This window comes from Clytia hemisphaerica, unplaced genomic scaffold (genome assembly GCF_902728285.1).
Source record: "Clytia hemisphaerica strain Z4C2 unplaced genomic scaffold, Clytia hemisphaerica genome assembly, whole genome shotgun sequence".
Lineage (NCBI taxonomy): Eukaryota > Metazoa > Cnidaria > Hydrozoa > Leptothecata > Clytiidae > Clytia > Clytia hemisphaerica.
This window is the reverse complement of record NW_027103987.1, coordinates 228,843-253,606: the sequence shown is the minus strand read 5'-3', so window position 1 is coordinate 253,606 and position 24,764 is coordinate 228,843. Positions and strand designations below refer to the sequence as shown.

At 36.7% G+C, this 24,764-nt stretch overlaps 4 protein-coding genes across 5 annotated transcripts in view; 1 reads left to right on the top strand and 3 right to left on the bottom strand.

The window, feature by feature from the left end:
• Positions 1-23,558, top strand: part of LOC136811106 (lysosomal-trafficking regulator-like) — a 62,722-nt gene extending 39,164 nt beyond the window's left edge. Inside the window, exons 34-56 of the mRNA XM_067067706.1 lie at positions 908-1,069; positions 1,418-1,473; positions 1,765-1,953; positions 2,830-2,972; positions 3,305-3,404; positions 5,324-5,385; positions 5,564-5,622; positions 5,815-5,901; positions 6,024-6,089; positions 6,284-6,372; positions 9,847-10,005; positions 10,220-10,286; positions 10,569-10,722; positions 11,717-11,857; positions 12,316-12,419; positions 12,644-12,757; positions 13,255-13,501; positions 20,088-20,497; positions 21,117-21,256; positions 21,675-21,772; positions 22,362-22,515; positions 22,975-23,043; positions 23,331-23,558. Of these exons, the coding sequence (XP_066923807.1) occupies positions 908-1,069; positions 1,418-1,473; positions 1,765-1,953; positions 2,830-2,972; positions 3,305-3,404; positions 5,324-5,385; positions 5,564-5,622; positions 5,815-5,901; positions 6,024-6,089; positions 6,284-6,372; positions 9,847-10,005; positions 10,220-10,286; positions 10,569-10,722; positions 11,717-11,857; positions 12,316-12,419; positions 12,644-12,757; positions 13,255-13,501; positions 20,088-20,497; positions 21,117-21,256; positions 21,675-21,772; positions 22,362-22,515; positions 22,975-23,043; positions 23,331-23,463 (3,003 nt within the window). The 3' untranslated portion in view covers positions 23,464-23,558. The remainder of the gene's footprint in view (positions 1-907; positions 1,070-1,417; positions 1,474-1,764; positions 1,954-2,829; positions 2,973-3,304; positions 3,405-5,323; positions 5,386-5,563; positions 5,623-5,814; positions 5,902-6,023; positions 6,090-6,283; positions 6,373-9,846; positions 10,006-10,219; positions 10,287-10,568; positions 10,723-11,716; positions 11,858-12,315; positions 12,420-12,643; positions 12,758-13,254; positions 13,502-20,087; positions 20,498-21,116; positions 21,257-21,674; positions 21,773-22,361; positions 22,516-22,974; positions 23,044-23,330) is intronic.
• The window catches only part of LOC136811124 (uncharacterized), a 164,496-nt gene that overhangs the window by 117,288 nt on the left and 22,444 nt on the right, over positions 1-24,764 (bottom strand). The gene's annotated exons all lie outside the window — the stretch shown is intronic.
• On the bottom strand, positions 13,712-16,170 carry LOC136811104 (uncharacterized). Its single transcript, XM_067067705.1, has 3 exons — positions 15,867-16,170; positions 15,403-15,687; positions 13,712-15,206 (listed from the first exon to the last, which is right to left on the bottom strand). The coding sequence occupies exons 1-3, from the start codon at positions 16,109-16,111 to the stop codon at positions 13,877-13,879; spliced, it is 1,860 nt and encodes a 619-aa protein (XP_066923806.1). The 5' UTR covers positions 16,112-16,170; the 3' UTR covers positions 13,712-13,876.
• Positions 16,573-19,002, bottom strand: LOC136811103 (uncharacterized). Of its 2 annotated transcripts, none has more exons than XM_067067704.1 (5): positions 18,710-19,002; positions 18,049-18,257; positions 17,593-17,757; positions 17,163-17,351; positions 16,573-16,908 (listed from the first exon to the last, which is right to left on the bottom strand). In XM_067067704.1, the coding sequence occupies exons 1-5, from the start codon at positions 18,775-18,777 to the stop codon at positions 16,889-16,891; spliced, it is 651 nt and encodes a 216-aa protein (XP_066923805.1). In that variant the 5' UTR covers positions 18,778-19,002; the 3' UTR covers positions 16,573-16,888. The 2 variants fall into 2 exon arrangements, with proteins under 2 accessions (XP_066923805.1, XP_066923804.1); XM_067067703.1 differs by having other exon boundaries at positions 17,151-17,351; positions 18,710-19,000.

Here is a 24,764-nt window from a genome sequence, read left to right as displayed (position 1 = left end):
TTGGTTGGGCTATAAGTTGTTTGAGATTGGGCGTTCCCAGTATGTTCTGGTAAGCTTCGTTTGCTGGTGACGGTACAAGTAAATCGATGTTAAAGTCACCTGTAATTATTATTGGACCATGATGAACAATTGCGGCTTGGGAAACAAGTGATTCGAATTTATTGAGCCACTCAAGTTTTTCATTTTGTTTACTGCTTGGCTGATACACAATGCCAATCAAGACATTCGAGAGACGGTTCTTGCCAGTCAATTCAATCCACTGGTGTTCGATAGTTGTGTCAAAGGATTCAATATCTTTGCGGGCTTTGTGTTTGATGTCTGTTTTGATGTAGTATCCGACACCACCGCCACGTTTAGCATCTCGGTTTCGAAAGTCTTTTTCGTAGCCATCTATTTCAAGGTGCGATAAAAGGTTCTTGTTGTCTTTCAACCAGGTCTCGGACATTGTGATGATGTCGAATTGGTGCTCTGAGACGTATGATTCGAATTCGGTAAAGGTAGATGCCATAGATTGGGTGTTGAGATGGGCTACGGATAGATGTTTACGGTGCTGGTTCAGCAGAGCAATTGATGGACTGACAAAGTCGTTAGGAATATGATCGGCAGAGGCGTCCAGATCTTCAAAGTTTCGAATGTTGAAGAACGGTTGGATGACCAATGTGCACGTATGACAGGTCCATTGATACGGTATGCGGTATTTATTTTCTCGCACGACGCAGGAGGGGAAGAAAATTGTTCTTTTCTTTTGTTTAAGAATGCTGTGTAAGCAAATGGTAGGGGATACATTAATGTCCTTCAACTGTACAGATTTTTCAGTTGCAAGCACACTGTTATGATTATAGTCCTATAAGTCACCTACCATTTTCAAGCCTAAAAATTCAAGGTCGAACTTGTTGTTCCCTTTCAGCGCCGTGAGAAGTTTTTGGCATGTTTGAACAGTATTTTGTCTATCCCACATTCGCAACTTTCCGAAGGAGATGTGGATATGTTGAAGAAGTTCAAAAAGTCCATCGGTAAAATCAATCTGGTGAAGATGAATGACCAGAAACTGCTGACGGAAATGACGGAGGTTTGTGTGATTAACAAGTGCTGTACAGCTAACTCTCTACTGTAATTTGAACTAAAAAATTGGTCCCTTCAATTTAAAATGCTCTCTACAATTCGAATTTTTCCCTAATTTGAAGAAAAGTCTTGAAAATGGGATCAGAAAGAGGAAGCTGTATTGACAATAGAAAACCATCTAAAGCTGACTGCGTATAAGCTCTGAAGCTCTAGTCTTCAAAATCTGCAAAACCACTACTCGTTCTGTCATGGAGTCAATTTTTAATGCATTAAAGTTTCACTTTCACAGATAGTTTAAAATGGCAATAACTTTTCTTTTCTTCGTCCTCTTCATTTTCATTTTCATCATAAATAGATCAAACACAAACGCAAAGAAGAGGAAATGATCAAACGAAGGGATTCCTATAAAAGGTAACTTCATGCAAACAATCTTTTTCGTGTAGTTGATGTTTAAATCTTTTTTAATTAACTCTTTCAAGATGATTAGACCGAACAGGAAAGAAACAGGAATAAGTTAAAAACAGTTCAAAACATCCAAGGAAAATGTTGGATGTTCTTTTTAAAAATATAAAAGAACACTAGCTAACTGGGCGGTCCGAGTGCCCGCCCCGAAACCCTTGTCTTCCTATGTTTTATTTAGTTCATGCTACCGAAATGATTCTCTAATGTCAAAAATTCAACCACTTCCTTTCATTATTTTAGAATCTTGGAACGAAATAGTCAGTTGTGTCGAGGTATAGCAGACAATGGGATGGAGGTCTCCAAAGTCATTGTGGAAGAGCAAGATCGACAACGTCAGAAATTATTACGCGTCGTTCGTGGCAAAGTGTCTAAAGACGTGGAAATACGTAAGACGTGGCGAAACTTGATACACCACGTCACACAAGAACGGTATGTTGAGAAAGTTATTTCCAAAAACATAGTCTCTCAGCGTCCGACACAATAATTTATAGCTGAAGGCTAGAGCCGCAATCTTTTATGCAAGATTTGGAGCAATTTGTTTCCTACATAGGTGCTATACAATTGCCTTATCATTTTTATGTTTTGGCTGTTATAGTATGCCAAAATGGAAAAATGTTATATGTTGAATGTTAAATTTTAGATTTTAATCTAGTATTATCAATACCTAAATAACACGAGCAGAAATGAAAAGCAAACAGAAATTTAAATTCTTGAGATATAAATGAATAACGATGTTTTAGCACTTGGCGAACTCGTAACTTGCAGTCTTTAGCCTATACCAGACGTCACCCGCGTTTATTCTACGTAATTAACGCAAGAAACGAGATGAAATGTCCTGGTTTTTAGTGAGGTGCTCGCTAACCAGTCTGTGTAATACACACTGACGCGATCAAAGATCTGAAACTGACGCCGCTTTCGAGACAATAGCGAGGTTAAGCAAGTGTTTATTTAGACCGTTCAATGCGATATCGTAGGCCTGTACATAAGATTCCGCTTGCATGGTTTGCTTTGGCAAGTTATGTACAGGCCTACGGTATCGCACTTTACGGTCAAAATAAAACCGTGCTTAACCTCGCTAATATCAGTTCGGTCGTCTTATGTCTGTCTTGACTGATGCTTTAAAAAGTGTTAGGTATTGTTGATGACGTCACAACAGGAGATTCAATGGGATGTCACGTGACTTTATTGAAAGAAATTTAAATAAGACTTTCATTCATCTGTCATTATATCATCATCGGATGCGCCACAGCCACATCTTTTTTAATCGTCACATTACACCATTACCTTTTTTCTTTCTACTTACAGAGCGTTATGGTACCACAAGGAGAGCTACCCGTGCTCATGGCAACTGGATCCAACGGAAGGTCCATCAAGAATGAGAAAACGTTTACAACGATGTCATCTGGAGATTGCTCCAAAGTTCTTCATGGAGGATGCGCCTGCCAAAAGTAAATTTTCTTGATTTCTTAGATTGAGATTTTTGAACCGGATCTATACAACTTGGTTTTAGAAATACTTAAAATGTTAAAATATATGAAGCATTTTCTTTGATATAGAGCTGGAGAGCTGTATGCGAGAAGATTGAAATTCTGAATCAATTTACCAATCAGGATTCAAGCGCTCTAATTACTCAACCAATGCTCACTATTTTTTTACCTCTGTAAACACTATATAGAGTATACTATTCTTAATGATTTGCCCTAACCATATAAAGCCTTTCAAAAAATTTCACTTGTCATTTCAGTTAATTTTTTTTTTTTTTTTAATTTTTTTTTGACAGACCTTTCACACCAAAAAGGCTTGCTATCCTATTTGTTTACTGAACACATGGATGGGGAACAACCTTGTTTTTACAGCTTCAAAACCAATGATACCATCAGGTATGTGAAGTTTGTTAATGTAACCTTGTCTTGATGGGAAAGAATGAATTCAAAGGGATATAAAAGTGGTTACAAAGTTTTAAGTTTCACCATTGCGGCGAGTTTTTAGGGTTTCTCACGGCCCAGATTTATTTCGTGGTATTTGAACCAGTAGTGCTTAGCTTATCTGATGATTGGTGAAAAAATGAGCAAAACCTTTTTATTGGATAATAGGTTGAACCAAACTTTTTTTTTCCTTGATTTAGTTTTTAAAATATTCTAATATACAAAGTATATAAATACTAATAAATAATTTAGTTGTAATATCAATTTTATATTGCGACGTTGTTGTTACCACGTGAGAAGCAATTGAATGGTCGAAGTTTCTTGGTGATCCAAGTTTTGGTTCGTTGAAGGAAACCTGTTCGTTCATTTCCTTGATTTTCAGTTGCTTCTGGTGATTCTTGTTGCACAGAAGTTGCACCTTGATTCTTTGTGACCAAACACTTGACACGTTTAAAGAGACTTTGTTGTTGTTCTGCTTCTTCTACATCTTCTTCCAGTTGAATCTCAACAAAAGAAGTCAAGTCTTCTTCGGATAACGAGATGAATAGGGGACGGTTTTTCCGGATGTTTTTTCTCACTTGTTCATGGTTGGATTGATCCAAATCAGTTTCTGATGAAGTGTCCTTCGCAATGTTGGATGGTCGAAAGACTGAAGGAGTCCAACCGCATAATTTTCTGTAAAAGTCAAGTTTCTCTTCTTCAGCTTTCAAAGAAGGAACGAAAGGACTTTTGCTTTGAAGGAAGGTCGAATGTTTATCATCAAAAACGTAGAATTGGTTTTCCAAATCTTCAGATGAATAGTTGATGGAGGTTTGATCTTCTTCAACGAACGATGTTGCTTCTTCTGTTGAATTTGTGAACGCAATGAGTGTGTCCATAAATTCTTCTTCATTGTGATGGGAAGTTGGACTTTCAAAGGTCTCTTCGAAAGTTTCTGTGACGATTTCTTCTGTCAATGATTCGCAATCCGATGGGTATGAATCCAAATTCAATTCTTCAACAGAGCTCGTTTCCAACAGATTAGGATCAGTCTGGTCGAAGAATGTTTCCTGGCTACTTGATGCCGAAATATCCAATTTGTCACCGAAATCTGATAATGGTCGTGGATCGAACAAAGGTCGAAGATAATAAGTCACGTGATCTGTATTGTTCTTTTCTTCTTTGAATAACGGGCGTAGATCGTAAACGAGTTGAGAGTTTTCATTTCTTGTTTCTCGGAACAAGTTTTCTAAGTACAAACGATCGACCCTTTCTTTGGTAACTGAACTGTCAGTTTCTTTGAAGAGTTTACGTAGGCTGTACGTCGTTTGGTGAGTTGAGATGTTTCTCTTGGAAAAAAGTCGTTCCAAGTATAACTTCTCTTCTCTTTGTTTTTGAAGCTTACATTCTTCTCTGAAAAGTCTTCGAAGGCTGTAAGTTTGTCGATAATCTATGCTCTGGTCTTCTTTAAATAAAGATCTGATGCTATAGATTTCATCATGAATTGCTTTTTCACTAAACAAATGCTTAACATAAGATCTGTCAAATTCCGCTAAGGACGACATCTTGATTCCGAAAAATTCAAGACTATAATAAATTTTCTTTTTGTAAAAATTCAAGTTTTAGCCAAATAAGAAAATTATTTGACGTCATTTTTCAAATTGACGTCAATTCTTTCACCAGTTTGGTTCAGGCTTGCCGTATTTCTTTTTTTAGCGTCTCTCTCTAAAGAGAGAAACGCCCTAAAATCTTAAATCTAAAATTAAAAGAGCGCCATGCCGCTTGCTTGAAGGGATACGGTAAAGGCTCTCTGAGGATATTAGAACTCTAGGATTTTGATATGTTTTTAATTAATAAGTTCGAAAAGTTTTTTATACTCAACTCTCTTCTTACAGATTTTTGTATCACTGTAAACGCGTGACACCTGCGACCAAGAATTCGGGAGAAGTTCTCATCGGTAAGCGGTCAAAGCCTCTTATTGTGTCTTTCAGTTATAAAAGATAGCTTAGAAGCCATGATTTACATCAATCTTGATTGATTGATTGATTGATTGATTGATTGATTGATTGATTGATTGATTGATTGATTGATTGATTGATTGATTGATTGATTGATTGATTGATTTTCTTTGATAGGTGAAACGCACATGTATTTTGTTGGTGACGAGATACTTGCTGATAACAACGTCACTCAGGTTTGTTCTTGTTTTTCTCTCCTCCTTTTCTTTATCATATTTAAGTGCATACAATCAAAACCATAATATTTGATAAGAAAGGAATTCTCTGGAAAATTTCAAACACCTCAAATGATTATTTTAAGTGCTCTAATGTGGAATGTTGAGTTTTAACATGAGGCTAGATACCTGTTCGTTTGTTTCTTTTCGCAGGCGTTTTTCGGAGACAAAGATGTCATTTCGATTTCGTGGAGGTATGAAGAGATTCACGAGATCCTCAAACGAAGATATTCTTTGCAGGTAACTGTTCAAATTTGCTTTTGTTTTGATTTTGAACTTTTGGCCTCGTTTGATGCTCGTTTGAGGAATATTCATCAACTATATTCTGTCTTATCAGTCCTCTTTTTTCACTTCTACTTTAGGACAATGCATTGGAAATCTTTTTGACGTCAGGCAGAACCTTCTTGCTAGCGTTTGAAAATACAAAGGTAAGAAAACTGTTCAAAATATCATACTCATCGTGAAGTAGCAAATCTCCTGCATTGTTTTTTTTTCATTTGGAATGAATTTCACTGCTTTCTTTTTATACCTACCATATTTGTATGGTATATAAGGGTACACAGCAAAATTTGGATTTCCTTTCTTCTAAGTGGTATTAAAACTATCTTTCTTCTTTGACCAGAGTCGAGATGAAGTGTACGAACAACTTTATTCTCGTGAACTACCTAACCTGGCCACAGCTACCATGGACTTGGCCACGCTAACCACAAGGTAAATATTTATTGCCTCCATTTAATTTTGCGTTTATTCCGTTCACAGAAGTTTTGAAATTAGTGATATAAGGAGAATAATATTATTTGCCTTTTTTACCAAGCTTATTGAAAGAGTCAAGTGGTAAGACAATAGTCAGAATTCAAGGTAGATCTTACTTAAGGGAAATTTTTCGACAAAAGTGAAATAGAGAACAAAATAACGGGGGAAAGATACAGTAAACCAAAATGAATTTTTCATTTTCTAGTTTTCAAATCTTCATTTGAAGAAAATCCTCATTTTAACTAATCCTGATTTTAGAAGAAAAAAAACATGGAAATAGAAGTGAGGTTTTACATGTCAATATTAGATATGTACACTTTTGATCAGCTTGCAAGTTTTGATTAAACTTAATGAAATTGATCGTGAACTGTTTACTCTTACAATTCAAACTCAATTTTTCGTGTCTTTTTGGAAGTATTACGTAAATGGACGACCTGTACCATGGAAATGTGATGTAAAACCAAAGTCATCTTCATGAACACTTTCAATTTTCGTATCGAACAGTTTTCGAATTCGTAACCTGGTCGTAAATCTAAGTAATAAAGAGACTACCAAATGATGGAAATTAAATTTTCTTTTACTCTATAAACCAGTTTTTAACACCATAATGCGAGGAAGGGCTGGTCGGTGATCTGATGTGGAAAGTTAATACTAGCAATAGCTACTATGGAGACTCTAAACTACTCTTTAATAATAATCATCAAACGAAACACCTCCATATACTTTTATAAAATGACTTAACGAACCTTAGAAATTTATCCCAGGAAAGGTTTTGTTGTTGAAAGTTCATCATTTTTTGATGGTCTGTAAACTACTCAAGTTTTCACAAAGAAATGCTGCCATAGGAGCTGTGAAAATTTTATGTAATTGGACCTGGGAAAACCATCTGTGTTTGTCGTATTGGCGATTTTTCAAATCGAAAGGCTGGGTTTTGTTTTCTGAAGACGGAGTTTCTTTTTTATGTTTTCCTTCAAACTATGTTTGCTCAGATGATTTCAATTTTTTATTTGCTTCATCTTGAAATGGAAATAGAAAAAGGCTGCGAATCGCAAACAAACAGAGAAAAATATTTCCAAGTGTTAAATAAATGAGACACTGTTGAAGAAAATTTTATGCTTCCTCAAAGTTGGTTTTCCTGGTTTGGTAATGCTACCAAAATATTCTTCAAGGGCTTTCTTAGTATGAACATTTTTCACTTCATTATAATTGCCGCGGCCCTCCTTAAACCAAAGTATGGACTATGTACTGACGACATAAAAAATATTACCTTACCTGTTGCCAACATGACGTCAATTGACGGTGAATATTACGTCATCGGTTTATTCTCCATAACAAACGACGAAGCTGGTAAACAAGACGAGAAAGGGATACGTCTCTACGTCAAGCTACGTTATTTCATTGGTCGTCAGCTAAAACTGAAACCTTACGTTAATGGAACGTCAATCGGTTTCGCGGCGTATGACGTACGCCAAAGTAACGAACTTATGACTTCAACGCTGACGGAATTTCTCCTGGGACAAAAATATAAACCGGGTCGTGGAATGCTGATGAAAAATGATTCGTCCTGGTATTGCAGTTGCAGCAGAAAGTCGTACTCTTCAAATATCTTAGCCGTCATTTCTTACATGCCGGACGGCATGACGAAATTAGCAGCCGGTATTATATCGGTGGAAGGTATCCCGTTTTTCGCGTATACCGAACGTGAGATTATTGCTCCTTTCGAGGATAATGCGTACCATTTGTTTTTCTCCAGTTTTGGTTTCATCCATCAAGAGGTGTACAAAATGAGGACTCGCATACACACCCGAATAAACACTGACCGCCTCGTTGTCCTCCTCAATTTGATATCTAACACCAATAAGATTTCCAATTTCCATGTCACAGAGTTGTGGAAAATGTTAGAAGGTAAAGGCCATTGTTTGGCTGCTTTTTCGAACGACATGTCTAAGAACGTTTCTATGGAAACACTGGTGCACAATCTCAAAGTGAACGAAAACATGGACGCGTCAGTGGTGTGGTTAGATCGTAAGGAAAGGAACAATTTCATTCAAGAAATAGACAAACAAAAGATCCACGAGAAACGATGGTATTTGTATTCAGACCAGGAGTTCGTAACTTCAACTACATTCAATGTCAGTTCGTCCACGGTCAAGAAACTCCACATCGCTTTCGTCCCTGTCTACACTTACCAGATCTTGAACACCCGTTTTCGTTATAAGGCTATGGCCAAAGAGCTTACACCGAAAATTTACTCCGACATATTAGTTGATCCGTGGATCTCAGAGTTTCTTGTCACTCATAACCTAACAAATTCGTCATTCCCGTTTGCACGGTTTGATCATCACGGTACTTTCGAAGCAGATAGCTTAGAAGCAATCTTATTGCCGCTCTGGTGGTCTCAACCTTTTTATAAACTAAAAACGTACAATTTAGACTCATTTCGTAGTTTTTTAGTCTACATGGCATCGTCAAGGTTAAGAAGAGCTGGAGCTCTACAACGTCGGTATAGAGGGCCTTACCAAACAGCACGCAGTCCTTCGATCCAGTGTGCAAAACCTTTTTGTTCTCCTGGGCACGAACCTTTGTTCGAAATGTACAGCAACGAGTTTTGGAACTTAATCAAAGCATGGAGATGCATTCCTTGCAAAGTTAATTTTTACAAAACTTCACGCGGTAATGAAACTTGTAAATCATGCCCTGCTTTCTTCACGTCTAATGAACAGAGAACGGGATGTTTTGATCCTTACCGTGAACACTATTTGTCGCTTCACAATCTACTCGGTAGAATTGTCGCCATTTCCGTCGGAGTCGGTCTCTTAACAAATGTGTTCATTATTTTGATGTTTTGTGTTTTTCGAAACACTCCTGTTATTCGTTCCTCCTCTATTTTGACATCATTGGGTCAGTTATTGTTGCATGGTGTTATTTTCGTTACCGTAACGTTCACCTTTCTTGGCCGGCCTCGAGTAGGGATTTGCGCCGCACAACCGATGGTTTTTGGCTTTTTAATGACCTTGCTTACAACCTTGAGTATCACCAAATCACAACAGTTGTTATCTGCACCATCGAAAGAAATTGCACGTCTTTCTGTTCCGCACCTCTAATAATTCATACCGTGCTTCTATTTGCAAAGAATCTTAACGAGAAAAAACGTTCTTAACTGGTATTGTTGCTAACATTTTTAGTTTTAGAGTAATATTATTGTAATTAGAGAATAAGCATAAAATGAAACAAAGATAAGAAAAATAATTATTATAAAATTATAAAAATCATAAAATTAAGATCATTTCTCGTAAAACCTTCTCCTATCTTCTCCTATCTATTTTCGCTTACTAACTTCATACTTGACAGGCTTACCCCTCAGATTTCAATTATAACAGTTATTATTATAGAAATCAGTTTTGATCAGAAAGCAACTTCTTTTCGTTTCAGATGGAAAGAAGGCCACATCACCAACTTTGAATATTTGACCGAATTGAACAAGAAAGCGGGCCGTTCATTCAACGACCTGATGCAGTATCCTGTACTGCCCTTCATCATTGCTGATTATGAAAGCCCCATACTGGATCTCACTAACCCTACCTCATTCAGGTAAAGTGAAATAGTAACACTTGAGACAGCAATCTCTTACCCTTCTCTTTATTTATAGGATTTCATTGGGAGCTGAATGTTTTCGCTTTTTTTACCATCTCTATAAACAGATCGGTTTTCATCCGGGAGAAATATTTGTTCTTACTTGATGTTTGATTTAACATTTATTTTTTGAATAAAAACTAACGAATGTCATTCTTTGATTGACCCGCAGAAATTTGATCAAGCCAATCGCTTGCCAGGACAAAGGAAAAGAAGAACGGTACATTGAGAATTATGAGGTTTGTTAAACCATGTTGCTCCGTTGCATTGTGGTCTGCATGACATTATGTTCAAACTCAGGTTTTAGAATTACAAAAAGAGTACGGATTTTAAGCCATCTTACGTCCTAAATTAATGAAACTTCGAACGTATTAAAAACATCAAGCCTGAAAAATACTTCCGAGGTTGGCACCAAAATTCATCAATGGTTATAATAGAGCTTAAATGCGAGACCTGGATTTGGTGCCACTCACTTGCATTGTGACTCATCCAGTTAAATTTATCCCCTTTTCTGACAACAGTACTTGAAGGCGGACTACGAGCATCGTAAATTGGACGACCCAGAGAACGCGACACCACCATACCACTACAGTTCCCATTACTCGAACAGTGGAACCGTCCTTCATTTCTTGGTTCGTCTACCGCCCTTCACCAGCATGTTCCTCAAATACCAAGGTACATGATTTTGTAGTTTGAAATTGTTAAAAAACTCGTGTATTTTTTTTATACAATTTGATGTGTTAACACTGTGTTGGAGTGTTCGAAAGTGATCGCTTTCATTTAACCCTTTAAGTGCCACTGTCTTTATTTTTAAGTTTTAAAGATTTTTAAAGGAAATTGCTAGTTCAAACTTTAAAGGCTTATATCTCCGGATCTAGAAGGAGTTAGAAGCTCGTTCATAGCTAGTTGGATAGTGTCATGGTGAATTTATGATCTACCATTTATAACTATTGCTATAGTAACCAACTCTATAGCCATCTTATTCAGCATTTAATAATATGATGCTTAGTGAATGAATTTAAACACTTCTGTGTTTCGGCTGGCAGAGTGAAGAGCTTGCGAAGCTTAACGATCTTATCGAGAAAGAATGTAGACGTATTGGTTTTGTACGGGAACGAGGAACGTTGCCCATGAGTCGATTGAGAGATGGCCTTTGTATTGAGCTGCGAGGAAGCTACAGGCATCTCTGAATGATGATCTGAATTCTACAATGCCCAAAAGGCTCTCCCCTTCTTCTAGCGTTGGGTTCCAGATTAGTTCTTCAATAAATGTATTGTTATTCGAGTCACCTACCCGCTCCCCATGACAATAGCTTAGAGTCTCCTCTTTCTTTCTTTTTCGATTTAGGAGGGTTGGGGCTAAGAGGGGGGGGTAGGTTTGGGGAATTAAAGCTGCGCGGACCTGATTGAATGACAGAAAGGGGCCCAGTGGTAAAACTTCATATACATTGCTACTAAAAGGGTTAAATGCTCTTAGATGCTCCTTTTTTTTCTACGAGTGTTAAAATAATTTTCAAGCTGCAATTTATATATTGTTTGGATTGCACATGTATGGAAAATGTAAAGAATCACAAACTATCTTATCATTTAACTTTTATTTGAAGTGGATCCTTCCTTGTACGTTCCCTATAAAGTAGCCTTTCATCACTTCACCACCATTTTCTTCTCAGACAACCAGTTCGACATACCAGACCGTACTTTCCATTCGATGGGTACCACGTGGAAGTTATCCTCATTCATCAGCAACACTGACGTCAAAGAACTCATCCCTGAATTCTTCTTTTTACAAGAATTTCTTCAGAATGGAGAACGTAAGTGGAGAACATACTAGACGTCACGGCTTTTTCCTAACGCAGTAACTTCTATTCCACTTTGCGACTTTTTCGAGTGTTTTGAGCCCAGGTTTTCGGGCTCCAAACATTTGATTTTTAGACGTCACTTTAAACTTTCGGAGCTTCTGCAGTAGCAAAAATATCGAATTTGCTTCAAAGCACTTTAAAGGCTTGTATTTTTCGAGAACCATCAAAGCGGAACTCACTAAGAAACGGGATGAAAAATCCTGGTTTTTGGTAAGGTACTTGCTAATAACATACTGGCTTCGTAAATGTCTTTTCTCTCTCGATACCTGCAGCCTTGGTTGAAATACTTTTTCTCGTATTTCTTTGAATTTCTAAGGTATTTCTTTTTTGGTACAGACCTTTATAATATCCTGTCACCAGACATGATTTTTATGAAATCGAATCAATGGGTTCCTTTTTTTCTTTTTCAGGTTACGATATGGGATTGCGACAGAACAAGGAACGCGTTGATAATGTTCACATTCCTGTGTGGGCCAAAAACAACCCTCGACTGTTCACCCTCATACACATGCAGGTACTGCATACTATGATAATCTTTATATCCAAATATCTAGGCTCAAATCTTTCATAAGTCCGTATCATAAGTGTAAAAATTAATTTCTAGTCCATGCGTTTCAACTTCAAGTATTGATTTTTTTGAATTTCTCACATTTAAGTGCAAAGTTAATTTTTTCTTTGAAATTGTGAAAAATATTTTTTTCATTGTTAATAGTGATTTTAATTTCGGTGACATTCCAGGCACTTGAGTCGTCCATCATTTCTGGTAACATTCACCACTGGATTGATTTAGTTTTCGGATTCAAACAATCAGGACCGGCTGCCATCAAAGCTACCAATGTTTTTCATCCAGCTGTAAGTCTTATCTGATTCGTCTTTTAAAGACTTTCGAAGTGCTTTCGATTGTGTTTCGTGCGGATGCCATTCATATACAATATCAATAAGCTACTAAAACCTGAAGCAAGGGTGTATACACCCCTTCTCACAGACTCGCTGGGAAAATTGACCATAATATCGTCTCCGGTGGAAGATTATTTTCCAAAAAATAGACAAATCCTCACTGCAAAATACTACTACTTTTCCCATCCCCACTGAATTTTCTGATTTGAAAACAAAATAATTTAAATTCCCAGCCATAAAGAATATGGTAATATCAATCCCCATCGAGTATCAGTCTGTTATTTTTACCCCACTATTTTTACCTCACTCCCAACCATGAAGACTCGCAGCTTCATCCTGAAAAAAAGTCTCAAAATAAGCTTGAAAATATCAAAACAAATATAAGAACATGACTTCAGCCAACTTGTGACTTTAAACTTCTACAACTAGAACATCGTTGTCTCTTCTTGCAGACTTATTTCGGTGTTGACGTCACGTCCATCAAAGACGCTATCCACCGGCGTGCCCTGGAAACGATGATTGAGACGTACGGGCAAACACCTTTACAATTATTCGTCAACCCTCATCCCAAGAGGTTTTCCAAAGCAGCTCCCTCCATCATGGAGATCCTACCACAGTCGATGGAGAGCATGATCCTGAGTTTACCGAAAGAAAAAGAAACACCGTCACCAAAGAACGAACAAATGCTTCTACCTGAAGGTATGTTCAAAATGTTATCTCCAAATTGTATATGGTGTACGGTCAAAGTAGTATCGCGATCTGTGAAGCATGGAATAAGCTGTGCTTTTCGGATTGGAAACTAACTAAAGAAACTATACTAGGAACCAGTTAAAGAACATTTCAAACTAAAATTTTGAAAAATTTTGAAAGATTTATCAAGACTCAAATTTAAAATTTAGTGGTTCTTAGCGAATGACAGTAGATTTACCCGCAAATAAATTATACAAATAAACCATAACATGTGTTTATATACGGAAGAAGATATATTTATAAGATAAGAAAAGACCCGGTATTGAAAATTTTTATTAAAAATTATTTACAAAAGTTTTTTTTAGTTTTTTATTGGTTTTGTGTTTATTGGAATCTTGCGATTCTGCGTTGCATGAATTTGTTTGATGTGTGTCTCATGCGTTCGCCTTTTGGTGGCTGTGGAATACGGCTTTGTATTTGTCCTTGTTTTGGTTGTGATTGTTGGATGTTTGGGAGACGTGGAATTCTAGAGACAGTTTGTTGGATGGATTGTTTTGGTTGAGCTGGTGGTTGAGGAATCCTTAGCAAGGCTAACGTTTGAGGAGCTTGGTTTTGTGGAGCAACACAGCTTTGGCGAATTTGGTTTTGTGGAGAGACGGTTTGAATCAGATCTCTTTGTTGAGAGATGGATGGTAAAATTGGAGTTTTATTCAATTCTTGGTGTACGTCTTGTTGTTTTGGTGCACCACGTACACGAACTGTCGGATCACGTAAACGGAAAATATCTTTGTTCAAAAGACTTGGTTTGACGATTCCTTTGATGGATGTACGTTTGATGGCAAGTTCGTATTCAGAATGTATGTATTGTTGTGGTTCAGCAACATTTGGCTGGCGTTTGACGACTCTGCTTTGAACAGGTGGCAAAATAGTGGCCTTGTTAAATTCGTTACGTCTTGGTTTAGATTTTCCATAACCAGTGGACCCAACGTTATTGTAAGATTTGACTTTTTCTTTGAAGATTTTAACTTTGGATTCAGGAGCAATTCTCTTGGTTGAAACGACGTGAGTTGGGATTGGTGGTAATCCCTTTGGAGCGACAGCTTCCGGCATGACAGCTCTTTGTGGTTTTTGAATCACAGAACGGTTATCATAGTACGTTTGTTCTTCGTCAAACTCGTTTTCATAATCATATTCTTCGTTTTCTGGCGATCCCTGCTCTGGAGAAGCTCGTTGATTTTCAAAGAATGATGAGTCATCATCTTCATCAAGTGGTGTGTATCTCATGACGTGTTCTGGTGATGTCACTTCCCTTTGTTCGACATCCACTGGTGTTCTTCGATGGTAAGAAACTGGAGAGTGAACAACTCGGCCTTTTCGAGCAGAAGAGAGAAAAACTCGATCTTCTTTTGGAGAGTGAGCGACACGTCCTTTTACTTTTGGAGAGTGACCAACTCGTCCTTCTGCTTCGGGAGAGTTAACAACTCGTCCTTCTGCTTCGGGAGAACGAACAACTTGTCTTTTTACTTTGGGAGAGGGAGCAACTCGTCCTTCTGCCTCGGGAGAATGACCAACTCGATCCTCAGGAGATTTAACGAATGGAAATGTATCCTCTTCATTTTCTCCTTCGATTTTTCCAAACAACTCATCCATAAGATTCTTGCAGTTTTCAATTTTTGATTCTTGGATCAATGAATACTTCTGCAGTTCAGCGAATCTGAAAAAAAAAAGAGAGATAACAGTGACTTTGAGACGTTTATTTGATTCCATTACTTAGGTTAATAAGGTTTCTTGGCAATCACCACAAGGAGATTTTGACACATGTAGCCGCCTTTTAACTTCACCGGTTTTTTTCAGGAGAGTTGTAATAAAAACGTGAACATGAAAAATATTTCCTCCCAAACGTTCCTCACCTGTGTTTAAGATAAGTGTACATTTTCTTCAAAACGTCAACATCCTCGACTTCATCCAATCGTTCATCAAGTAACACCAAATTATCGATGTAAACAAACTGATGATCGTGAAAATTCTCCCGCAAATATTTCGACTCTGATGAAATGTTGAACATGTTGCTCAAAAGTTTTTTCTCAGCTGAAAACATTTGCTTGAAGGCGTTCTTTTTCAATTGTTTGATTCGATGAATTGATTGGTCGACATCACTCTCCAATTCTGTGACATAGTTGTGGAGCTCGTTGTATCTGAAGAAAAAAATATTTCAGTAGTTCAAAAAATTAGAAGAGCTTTACATCCAGCAAGAATATGCGAAGGCTGCCTGATGAATTATATTATGGTCTTGACAGGCAAAAGAAACGGTACAGAACCGTACCGTAACCGTACTTTATAAAGGATTTTCTGAAATATTTACTGATTTGTTTACCTTGATTGGAGATATCTGAATCCACTTTTGATTTCCTCTGGATTTTCCATGATATCCAGAAAGTTGACATCATTGTTGATTCTATTCTTGTAAATACTTTGACTGAATCGGAAGAAGTCTGTGTATTCAACAGAATCATTCATTTGTTTGTGTAGATCAGCCCACGTGTCTTTGCAATCGAAAGGTTGCATAATGGAGCGTTGTTTGTGTTTTTGATTGTTAAAAATAATTTCGTTTGAATCCATTGCTATAGGGGATTCTATCCTTTGTTTACCTAAAAATTTTCACCGAATACGACTCGATCAGCGCAATTCAAATCGATAATATCGACGAAATGAGTGAGACCTTTCAGAAAGCGTCTTCACTCTTCAGAAACTAGTTCCTACCTAAAGATCTGAAAATTTGCACATTGCTTTACACTGATTTTCTGACGTCAAATATTTTTGAAATTATTTGACGTCACAAAAGACACAGATGACCCTTATTTGATGTGTTGGTCTACAGTTCCTCGATAAAGAAAATTCAAAATGGTAAACACGATCAGTGACAACACACAAAGACACTGAAAATGCTTGAGATTTCAAATAAAAAACCACAACCACAACTAGAACTCCGACAGGATGCCAAAACTAATCGGAAGGAAGGAAACTGGCCTAAAAAGGCTTTGTCGTTATAGTTTTGAATATTGATAGATAATGCTAAATCGTAAAGAAATGTTTTAAGTTTATTCTTAAATCGTAAAGAAAAACTATAAATATACTGTAAAACCGTAAAAAAATTCTAAATTGACTTTACAATCAACTCCATCATTAGAAAAATTAAACTAAGATCCAACTGAAGGCTTTAACCACATTTAAGAAATAGTTTTAAAAATAAATCATTATCATGCTTTCATTTTTGAGATCAGAATATTTACTGAGTTATTTCCTCCAAGTCTTTATTGGTTTTTAGCATTTATCGTTCAGACCTTGTCTGCCTCAGCAACGGCTTCTTCGTAAGGTGGCGGAAGGTCATTCAGCGATTCATTTTGATCTTGCCAAGTCTGAAAAGGAACAATATATTTTGAGATTCTATAAGAATGATTATTCACTTGTAAACAATAAAAAGGGATTTATGTATATATACGTATGTTATAACGTTTAGAAGGGTAACAGACAAAGCAAATAAACTTATCTATCCAAGCCGCTACCAGTTCTTAAATCTCAGTTCTAGAAATACATCAATGGTACGTTTTAACCACTAGAGAATAGGCACAAAGATTACAGAACTCTCATACACTGATACCTTCTGTTTTACCGTTTTCAATGAAAATACTGTTCTTCCTGCCAATTTGGTCAGTGTGTGCGTCATGTGATATGAGATTCCTTTCGCAAACTTGTTGTTGTCTTCGGCGACACATTCTTCCAATATTGCACGTGATGGAGAAGAAGAGCAATATACCAAGAAGTGGGATCAAGATTTTCCCGATATTAATTTTTTCTGAGGCTACAAAAAATGAGAATAACAGATGTATTTATGTATTCTTTAGTTAGGGGCTAGAGACTATTTGAGGTGCAACTAAGTGCCCTGGATTCCCTCAGTGGGGACAAATACTCAATTGTCAATTTATTGGAAAATTCCGTCATCGCGAATGTCGTTATTGTGACACAATTGATCATTTTTAACTTTTACAACTCAGGGATGACGAAACCATCTCTCAATAGATGAGTTTTCTAACACTGGTTACCTTCAACTGGCTTTTTAAAGGTTGTCCAGCCCAAAACAAAACCTCGTGTGAACTTTCCAGATGTGTAAGACATTCGGATCTCCACTTCGTTGGATTGTGTGTTTAGTGTAAGGCTGCTTCCACGCATGTGGTTGCACAGTGCTTCCATTCCATTTGATGTCTTGCCTACAAAATACCGAATGCCCTGTTTATAAAAGCAGATTTGCAGATTTTTATAGGGAACATTTTTTGTAATTTTCAAGGAGTAGCATAACAGGCGGAATGAACTTAACCTTGGCTTCTGACATCCTCTAAAGGATTCGTGCTTCTTTTATTATACTATACTTACTACCTGCTTTTCAAGACCTTTGAGATTTTCCTGGACTTTCATTTTTTATATACCACAACCTCTTTTACATTCTAAAATTCTAAAAAAGTGTATTAGAATTATAGTAAGATTAAATTTGAAATACAAACCTGTGATACGAAGATGTGGTGACTTTCCACACGATTGAAGAATGGATTCAAATACTTTGCCAGCAAACACCAAATTTAATTGAATGACAAATCCTTTTTGTGCTTTGATTCTCCAAAGACATGACGTTGGGTAATGTCGGTGGAAACCAATAGGCCATTCGGGTGATGTGATGACACCACTAAGAGACTTCATCCCTGATACTATTACTCTAAAAAAAATCTGGAGTCAGTTAAGTCAAATGAATAGATTTTGATTTCTTTCTTTTCCCAAACGGAGCGCCTAGAATCTGGAAATCTGGAAATAATCTACTGTTTCTTTCTTATAAGACCAAGCTCACTTTGCAAATCGCTGAAATATTTTTTTATGATATTCCAGTGATGAGCTTGATTCTCAAGAATACATACTTGTGTATTAGTGTCGTTGAAAACGGACTTTTTCGATAGTTTCACAAGATTTTCTTTACTCAAGTTTCGGAGTATAAACAAGATACTTTGATCTAACCGATACCCGGCGTCGCTTCCTTTACTGTCATTTTCGTAGGAGATATCCGCATATTTGCTGATGTCGTTTCGATGTAAAAAGAGCTTCTGGGAAGTGAATTTTACAAGGCATTTAAGATGTTACATGACAAAATCAATTGAATATTAATCTTGTTGTTACCCTTCTTCGCGACACGGAAGTATTCTGGATCCTTTCACAATATCCAATTCGTTTAAATGATCGAACATGAATCGAATTTTAGGGTATTTTCTTCTCTCATCTTTTTTACCGACCTGGTCGACTTTGATCACTATACAACCCTCTAAAGCGAAGAAATTGTTCGGTCGAACTCGTCCGCAAAACGGACCGTATTCTCTTGGCTCTGAACATCTAAAAAAGATAATTTGATAATTTTAGCTATACTTATTCGTACCACATTATCATATTGGTAGAATATTATTGATGTAAATTAACAATAAGAAAATAGATCCTCGAGTCATAAGCACATGTTCAGAAAATGACTTAGTCCTTGTGCCATTGGCATGGTTAGTATAGTGCCTAAAGGGGCCTCTATCCCCCACTTTATAAATGATTCTTTCTTTTTTACCCTCCCCTTTTCGCAAAAATTTCCCTAACCGAGAAATAGGCCATTTTCTCAGGTAAGTGTTTGACACAAATAGTTAAAAGTGCTTCATCTTGAAAAGCTTTATCTAGAGATGAAGTAAAGAGTAAACATAATCAAACGAACGTAACAAGTGTTTCAAGCAGAAGACAAGATTCATAATTGTTCGATTTATAATTTTTGAAAAGAAATTTAGCTCTACTTGGTATGGGAACAATTTCTTCATGATATTGTAAATAGTAAACACGTTTGAAAATATCCCATTGAAAACTACCCCTCAGATCAAAACTTCAGTTTAAAAACCTTTAAAGTTCAGTATGACAAACAAACAGTTAAGAGACTCCAACCAAGTCTTTTTACAGAGAAGGAATGAGTATTGAAAGAAAACCATGCTTCACAATACTACCACACTCTCCACTGAACCTGTGATAAACCCTTTTGCAAACTCTGCTAAACTTCCTTCTTTTTTTTGGAAGCATCATTCTAAATGCTATTGATTGAGAGAGAAAATGTGAAATGAGAGAAAAGAGACTGGTAACTAGTTAAAAAATTGTTCCAATTATCAAAAGTACATCATTAACGACATTCGATGGTTTATTTTATTCTTTGGTAATTAATACAACTAATGTGGGGAGACAATAATTACAGTACCTATTTGCATCATCATTTTCGTAGAAATGGACTTTGTTAATACAACTAATGTGGGGAGACAATAATTACAGTACCTATTTGCATCATCATTTTCGTAGAAATGGACTTTGTTAAGTTGTCTACTTCATCAGTTTTTTTCAACAATATTTCAAAACAATAAAATAACCCTTACATTCATGAAAGGGCATGGAAAGTAAAATTTAGCCAAAGCTCTTGATAAATTCAGCTTGGCTTCAATTTCAACTTTCCACTGTTAAGTATACTTTCTTTATTTTTTCGTTTCAGTGTTCAAGTCGCCTCTAGATTCGGTAGTGGGTATCCAATGGGGTGATTATTGTGGCTCCAAAAGCCACCTGGCTCCTGTCGTTCAATGGGTACAAACACTCAACTTTCCCGCTCAACGAATCATTTCTGCTTCTTCGAGCCTCGCTGCTTATCTATGTCAAGAAAATACCTGTGTATTGACGCGCACCGCCTTAACCAATGTCGTCAAACCGATCGGTATATTATCATGGGGAGCCAAAGATAGTTTATTGCAAGTCCAGTCGTCCAGCACACCCATGAAGAGCTTCTTTAATCCTATGCGACCTGATCATGTGACTTGTTGCGAATTCATTCCGGAACTTGATGTTTTGTTTGTGGGTGGATCGTCCGGTATTTTGAACGTGTGGCCTGTCCGCTTCTTTTTGTCCAAGGTTTGTCAAACTCACGAACTAAACACTTTTTACCCTCATATTAACCAAAACAAACCTTATTACAAAATGATTTTTATTTTTCGTCTGATGATTTGTCTCTTTTGTACAAAAAGAAAGAAATATTTTCTAAAAGTTCTATTCAACCCCGGGGGGGCTACTAGGGTTGCGAGTTGACGGGGGGGGGGGTACCGCCCGACTATCGACCCTCGGACCCTTACCGGGACTAAAAAGGAGAAAACAAAGGAAAATTTTGTGAATTTTACGACCCTTAGCGGGACAAATTTGACCAATTTTTACCAAATTTCGGTCTTTCCGGGGGTAAAAAGTTGAAATTTTCCTATTTTCCCGACCCTTAGCGGGACTTTGGAGATCCAAAAAAGGTACCCTTAAGGGCGGCACATACCGTACCCTTCATTTGCTAAGTACCCCCTCCCGGGTATTCAACCCATTGAATGCCATCACCCCTTAACCTGCCGTAACTTTAAATGTTCAAATATTTTGTGTGGCACTTAATGGGTTAAGATAGTGGGGATGAGTTCAAGGTGAATGGTCCTTTAATATTTGAACTAAATTTCAGATGTATTGAGATTATATTTTAACTAAAAAACTTCTTCCATAGCCATCACTTGACGTGGTAGGAGCCAAACAGAATTTGCTTGGACACAGTGATTGCATCACATCTATCTGTATCTGTCAACCGTACAGTGTCGCTGTCACCACTTCGAAAGATAAAACCGCCATCATTTGGGATCTGAACAGGTTTGCTTTCTATCCTTTTGTCGTCGACCAGCTCAATCATTCCGTATTCGTATTACGGAAGCACCTAAAACAAGTCCGGGCGTTCGCCACTGATTCTGAATTCAAACGATAATACTAGTTGCAAAAGCCTGATCTTTTTTGGCTGCTTAAGGATAAAACATTACATCATGAATATCATGAATTTTTGATATCATGGCAGTCCAATCAATCTTTGTCTTATCTTGTTTTTGTTTGTATTTGATAGGAAACTCAGTAGCGAGATAGGAAATCTTTCTATCTGTTGAAACGATACAAATTGTTTCTGGTGGCTCTTCTAATACAATACAAAGATTCGCCTCCTGGAAATCCAACACAAATTGCCTGCCTGTTTTGCAACCACGCTAACAGAATGTATTTATTTTTAACCTCTTTCCTTTAGACTGTGTTACATTAGAAGTATAGAAGGCCACGAGTCAACCGTACAATGTGCAGCTGTCAGTGAAGCTTCGGGTGATATTGCAACAGCTTGTAACCAAGGTAACTTCAAAAAAATAGTGATATCTTCACTTTTACTTTTTTTTCGGTGGCGTTTTAATTAAAGGAACTATTTTTATGTTGTGCTTATGATCCATAATGATTATACGGTATTAACCATTTTGAAATCTGGGAATTCATAAATCTAGAACTTTTCGACATTCATATCTAGCTTTCAATAAGGCTTGATTAAATTATTTTATGGACAAAAAGACCCAGTAGTGTAGTGGCTATCAGCCTAAATTTGACGTGCACGAAGGTAAGCGTTAAATCTCTACTCGGTTCAGGATAACCTATATTAATGGAACTGGATGTCATTTATTACCAAAACGGCCCTAGCTTAGTGGTCGAGAATTCAGCTACGTTACGAAAGGTCGTGGGTTCATACCAAAGACATTAAGAATTACAAAATGTTACTTGGTGCCTCTGTGCTCGATGCTAAGCATTTAAGGTAGGTGGAGAAATTCAGAGGAAGGTGACACCCTCCCCTACCCCTAGCTCAAGAAAAGAGAGCCTTCGAAATATCCTCGACTGCGTGTCCAGTTAATCAGAATGACAACCATCCTTCCACGATCCTTTCTTCCTTTTTCAGATTTGCACGGCATCCTTTATCTGTGGACAATCAACGCTAAACCTGTTGGCCGATTGAAAACAGATTCTCACATCAGATGTCTTGCTTTCTCTACACTACCGGATGGTATTGCCATCAATGTTGTGGCTGCTGGTCTGCAAAATGGGCATATCAAGTAAGTTCTTTAAGAAATGAAATCTCAAAACAGGGACTTTTTTTTTGCGATATTTGACTTTGACATCAGAAAGGTGAAGAATAAAGAATTTACATTTTGTGGTACTTGAATTAATGCTCTCGAGTTAATTTGAGAAATCAACTACATTCGCTCAGATGTTTTGCAAGAACTTTCAAATGAATTGTTACGGAAAATTTTTCTTTTTTTTTGGTATTTTAGAGTTCAAAACTTCATAGTTCGAACATGTTATCTAATATGTTGAATATGTTATCTAAATTTGTGCAAAAAATCAGGCATTTGTAAAATGTATCATTTTCTTAAGCGTTTGCATAACATAAACATCCTCGTAAATAATTTGACTCTTACAGTTCTGGTTAAAATATCTCAGCGAGACAGTGAGACAGGGATGTTTAAGGTATGTTATGTAGTCACAAATTTTTTTATTGTTTTTCGTCATAGAATGTGGGACACTTGGACATTGAATCCAGTTCGAACGATGATTATTAACTCTTGTGAACCTGTCACTGCGTAAGTGATCCCTTGTTAACATCTTGTATTGGTCGATCTTGATTTAAGAGCTCACTCGCTTCGTTAGTTTCAATGTCACACTTTCTTATCTCGGTCAACCAACGTCTTTCTATTAAATTTCAAATTGTTTACATCTCACTTTTCAATTTGTTAAATTTGAAAACAGGAAAGCCTCTGTCTTGTAATTTGCTTGGATGGAAAGCCATCTGAGACTAATTACTTTTGCTTGACCACTGCAAGAAGTACTTTGTAATATTTTTCATTTTTCATCAATTATTTATTTTCAGCTTGTCATTTTCCAAATGGAATCCATTGCATTTCTTCTCTGCTGACCAGCGTGGCAATGTCTACCTATGGACCAGCAAAGATATCACACTCAACAAACCACCTAATTTCCACCTGGTTGCTCTATTGCCTTGAATTTTATCCATGATAATCCATTAGTCGCATTTGAATGACAATGGACGTGAAGAATCACAAAAATCTGTAAACTGTTTTAGATTTATACAGTAGACTCTCGCTAATTTGTATTCGAATTTTTTTACAATTCGAACTCATTCTCAGTTCCCGTCAAAGAGGAAACGCTCCTAGATTACTTTCTATTTTTCGAATCTTTCTCTAATCCGAATGAATTAGACTCTCCCGTTAGAGTTGGAATTAGTGAGAGTTAACTGTCTATCCACAGTTTGCTGATGTTTTCCTCCTCTTTCACATACAATAACCCACATTTTCGATTAATTGACCACGAGGTCGCAATTTTTTTTCTCTAAAATCCTATTGTACATTTTCAAGGCACAGTTGTGTCGATGATTCTCTTACACATTATACTGACTGTTTTGTTATTAAAATTTAAAAAGACACTGATTTTGATTGGCTCTACAGATGTGGTATCTTCAATCTGATTGGCTGGTCCCAATCCAGAAGCAGGTCTACCCCAATGATCCAATCAACTTATGTATTAAAAGTTTCTTTTTTTCATATTTTTTTATATAGTAAAAATGTATAGTATTGACATTTAGACTGAAACATTTCTAATTTATATCGTTCATTAATATCTCTATTGAGAATTGCATGGAACAAATTCCTTTTCAAAACCCAAAGCTAATGCGAGGGTTTAGCGTTTGTGTTTTGGTTGGTCCCAGGGATTGCATACCACAACTACTTTTTGCTTTTTGCCAAACATGGGCATGAGGAAACGTATTGTATATTATTCATGGCATATCTACATTGATATTTTTCGCTTTATATACTTTTTCATATTTTTTTATATCAAATGGTTTAGTTATTATTATTGTTACATTTTTTCATTCATACTCCTTTTCCAATCAATTTTTTTTGTTTAGTTAAGATGCTTACTAATTTTTATTTCAGATCAATGTTAGAATAATGTTACAAAGAAAATTTTTAACGATAAAAAATCAACCGATCATTTAAAAGATTAAATCTTGTCCCCTTGTTTATTAAATCTTGTCTATTTCAATTAGCTGCTATGAAATGTTCAATGTTTTTGATAAGTTAAAAAGATATGGGTCAATTTAACCCTAGTAGACCCTTAAAACACCCTGTGAGGGTAAGAACTGTTTTGGCCAACATTTATTGCAATTGGTTCCGATCCCTTGCCCTTGATTGATCAATCAATATATTTAGCTGTTTTAGAAATAAGAATCTATGAAATGAAGACATAGTTTTGTGAACAAATAAAGGATTGATTGCTCATCAAA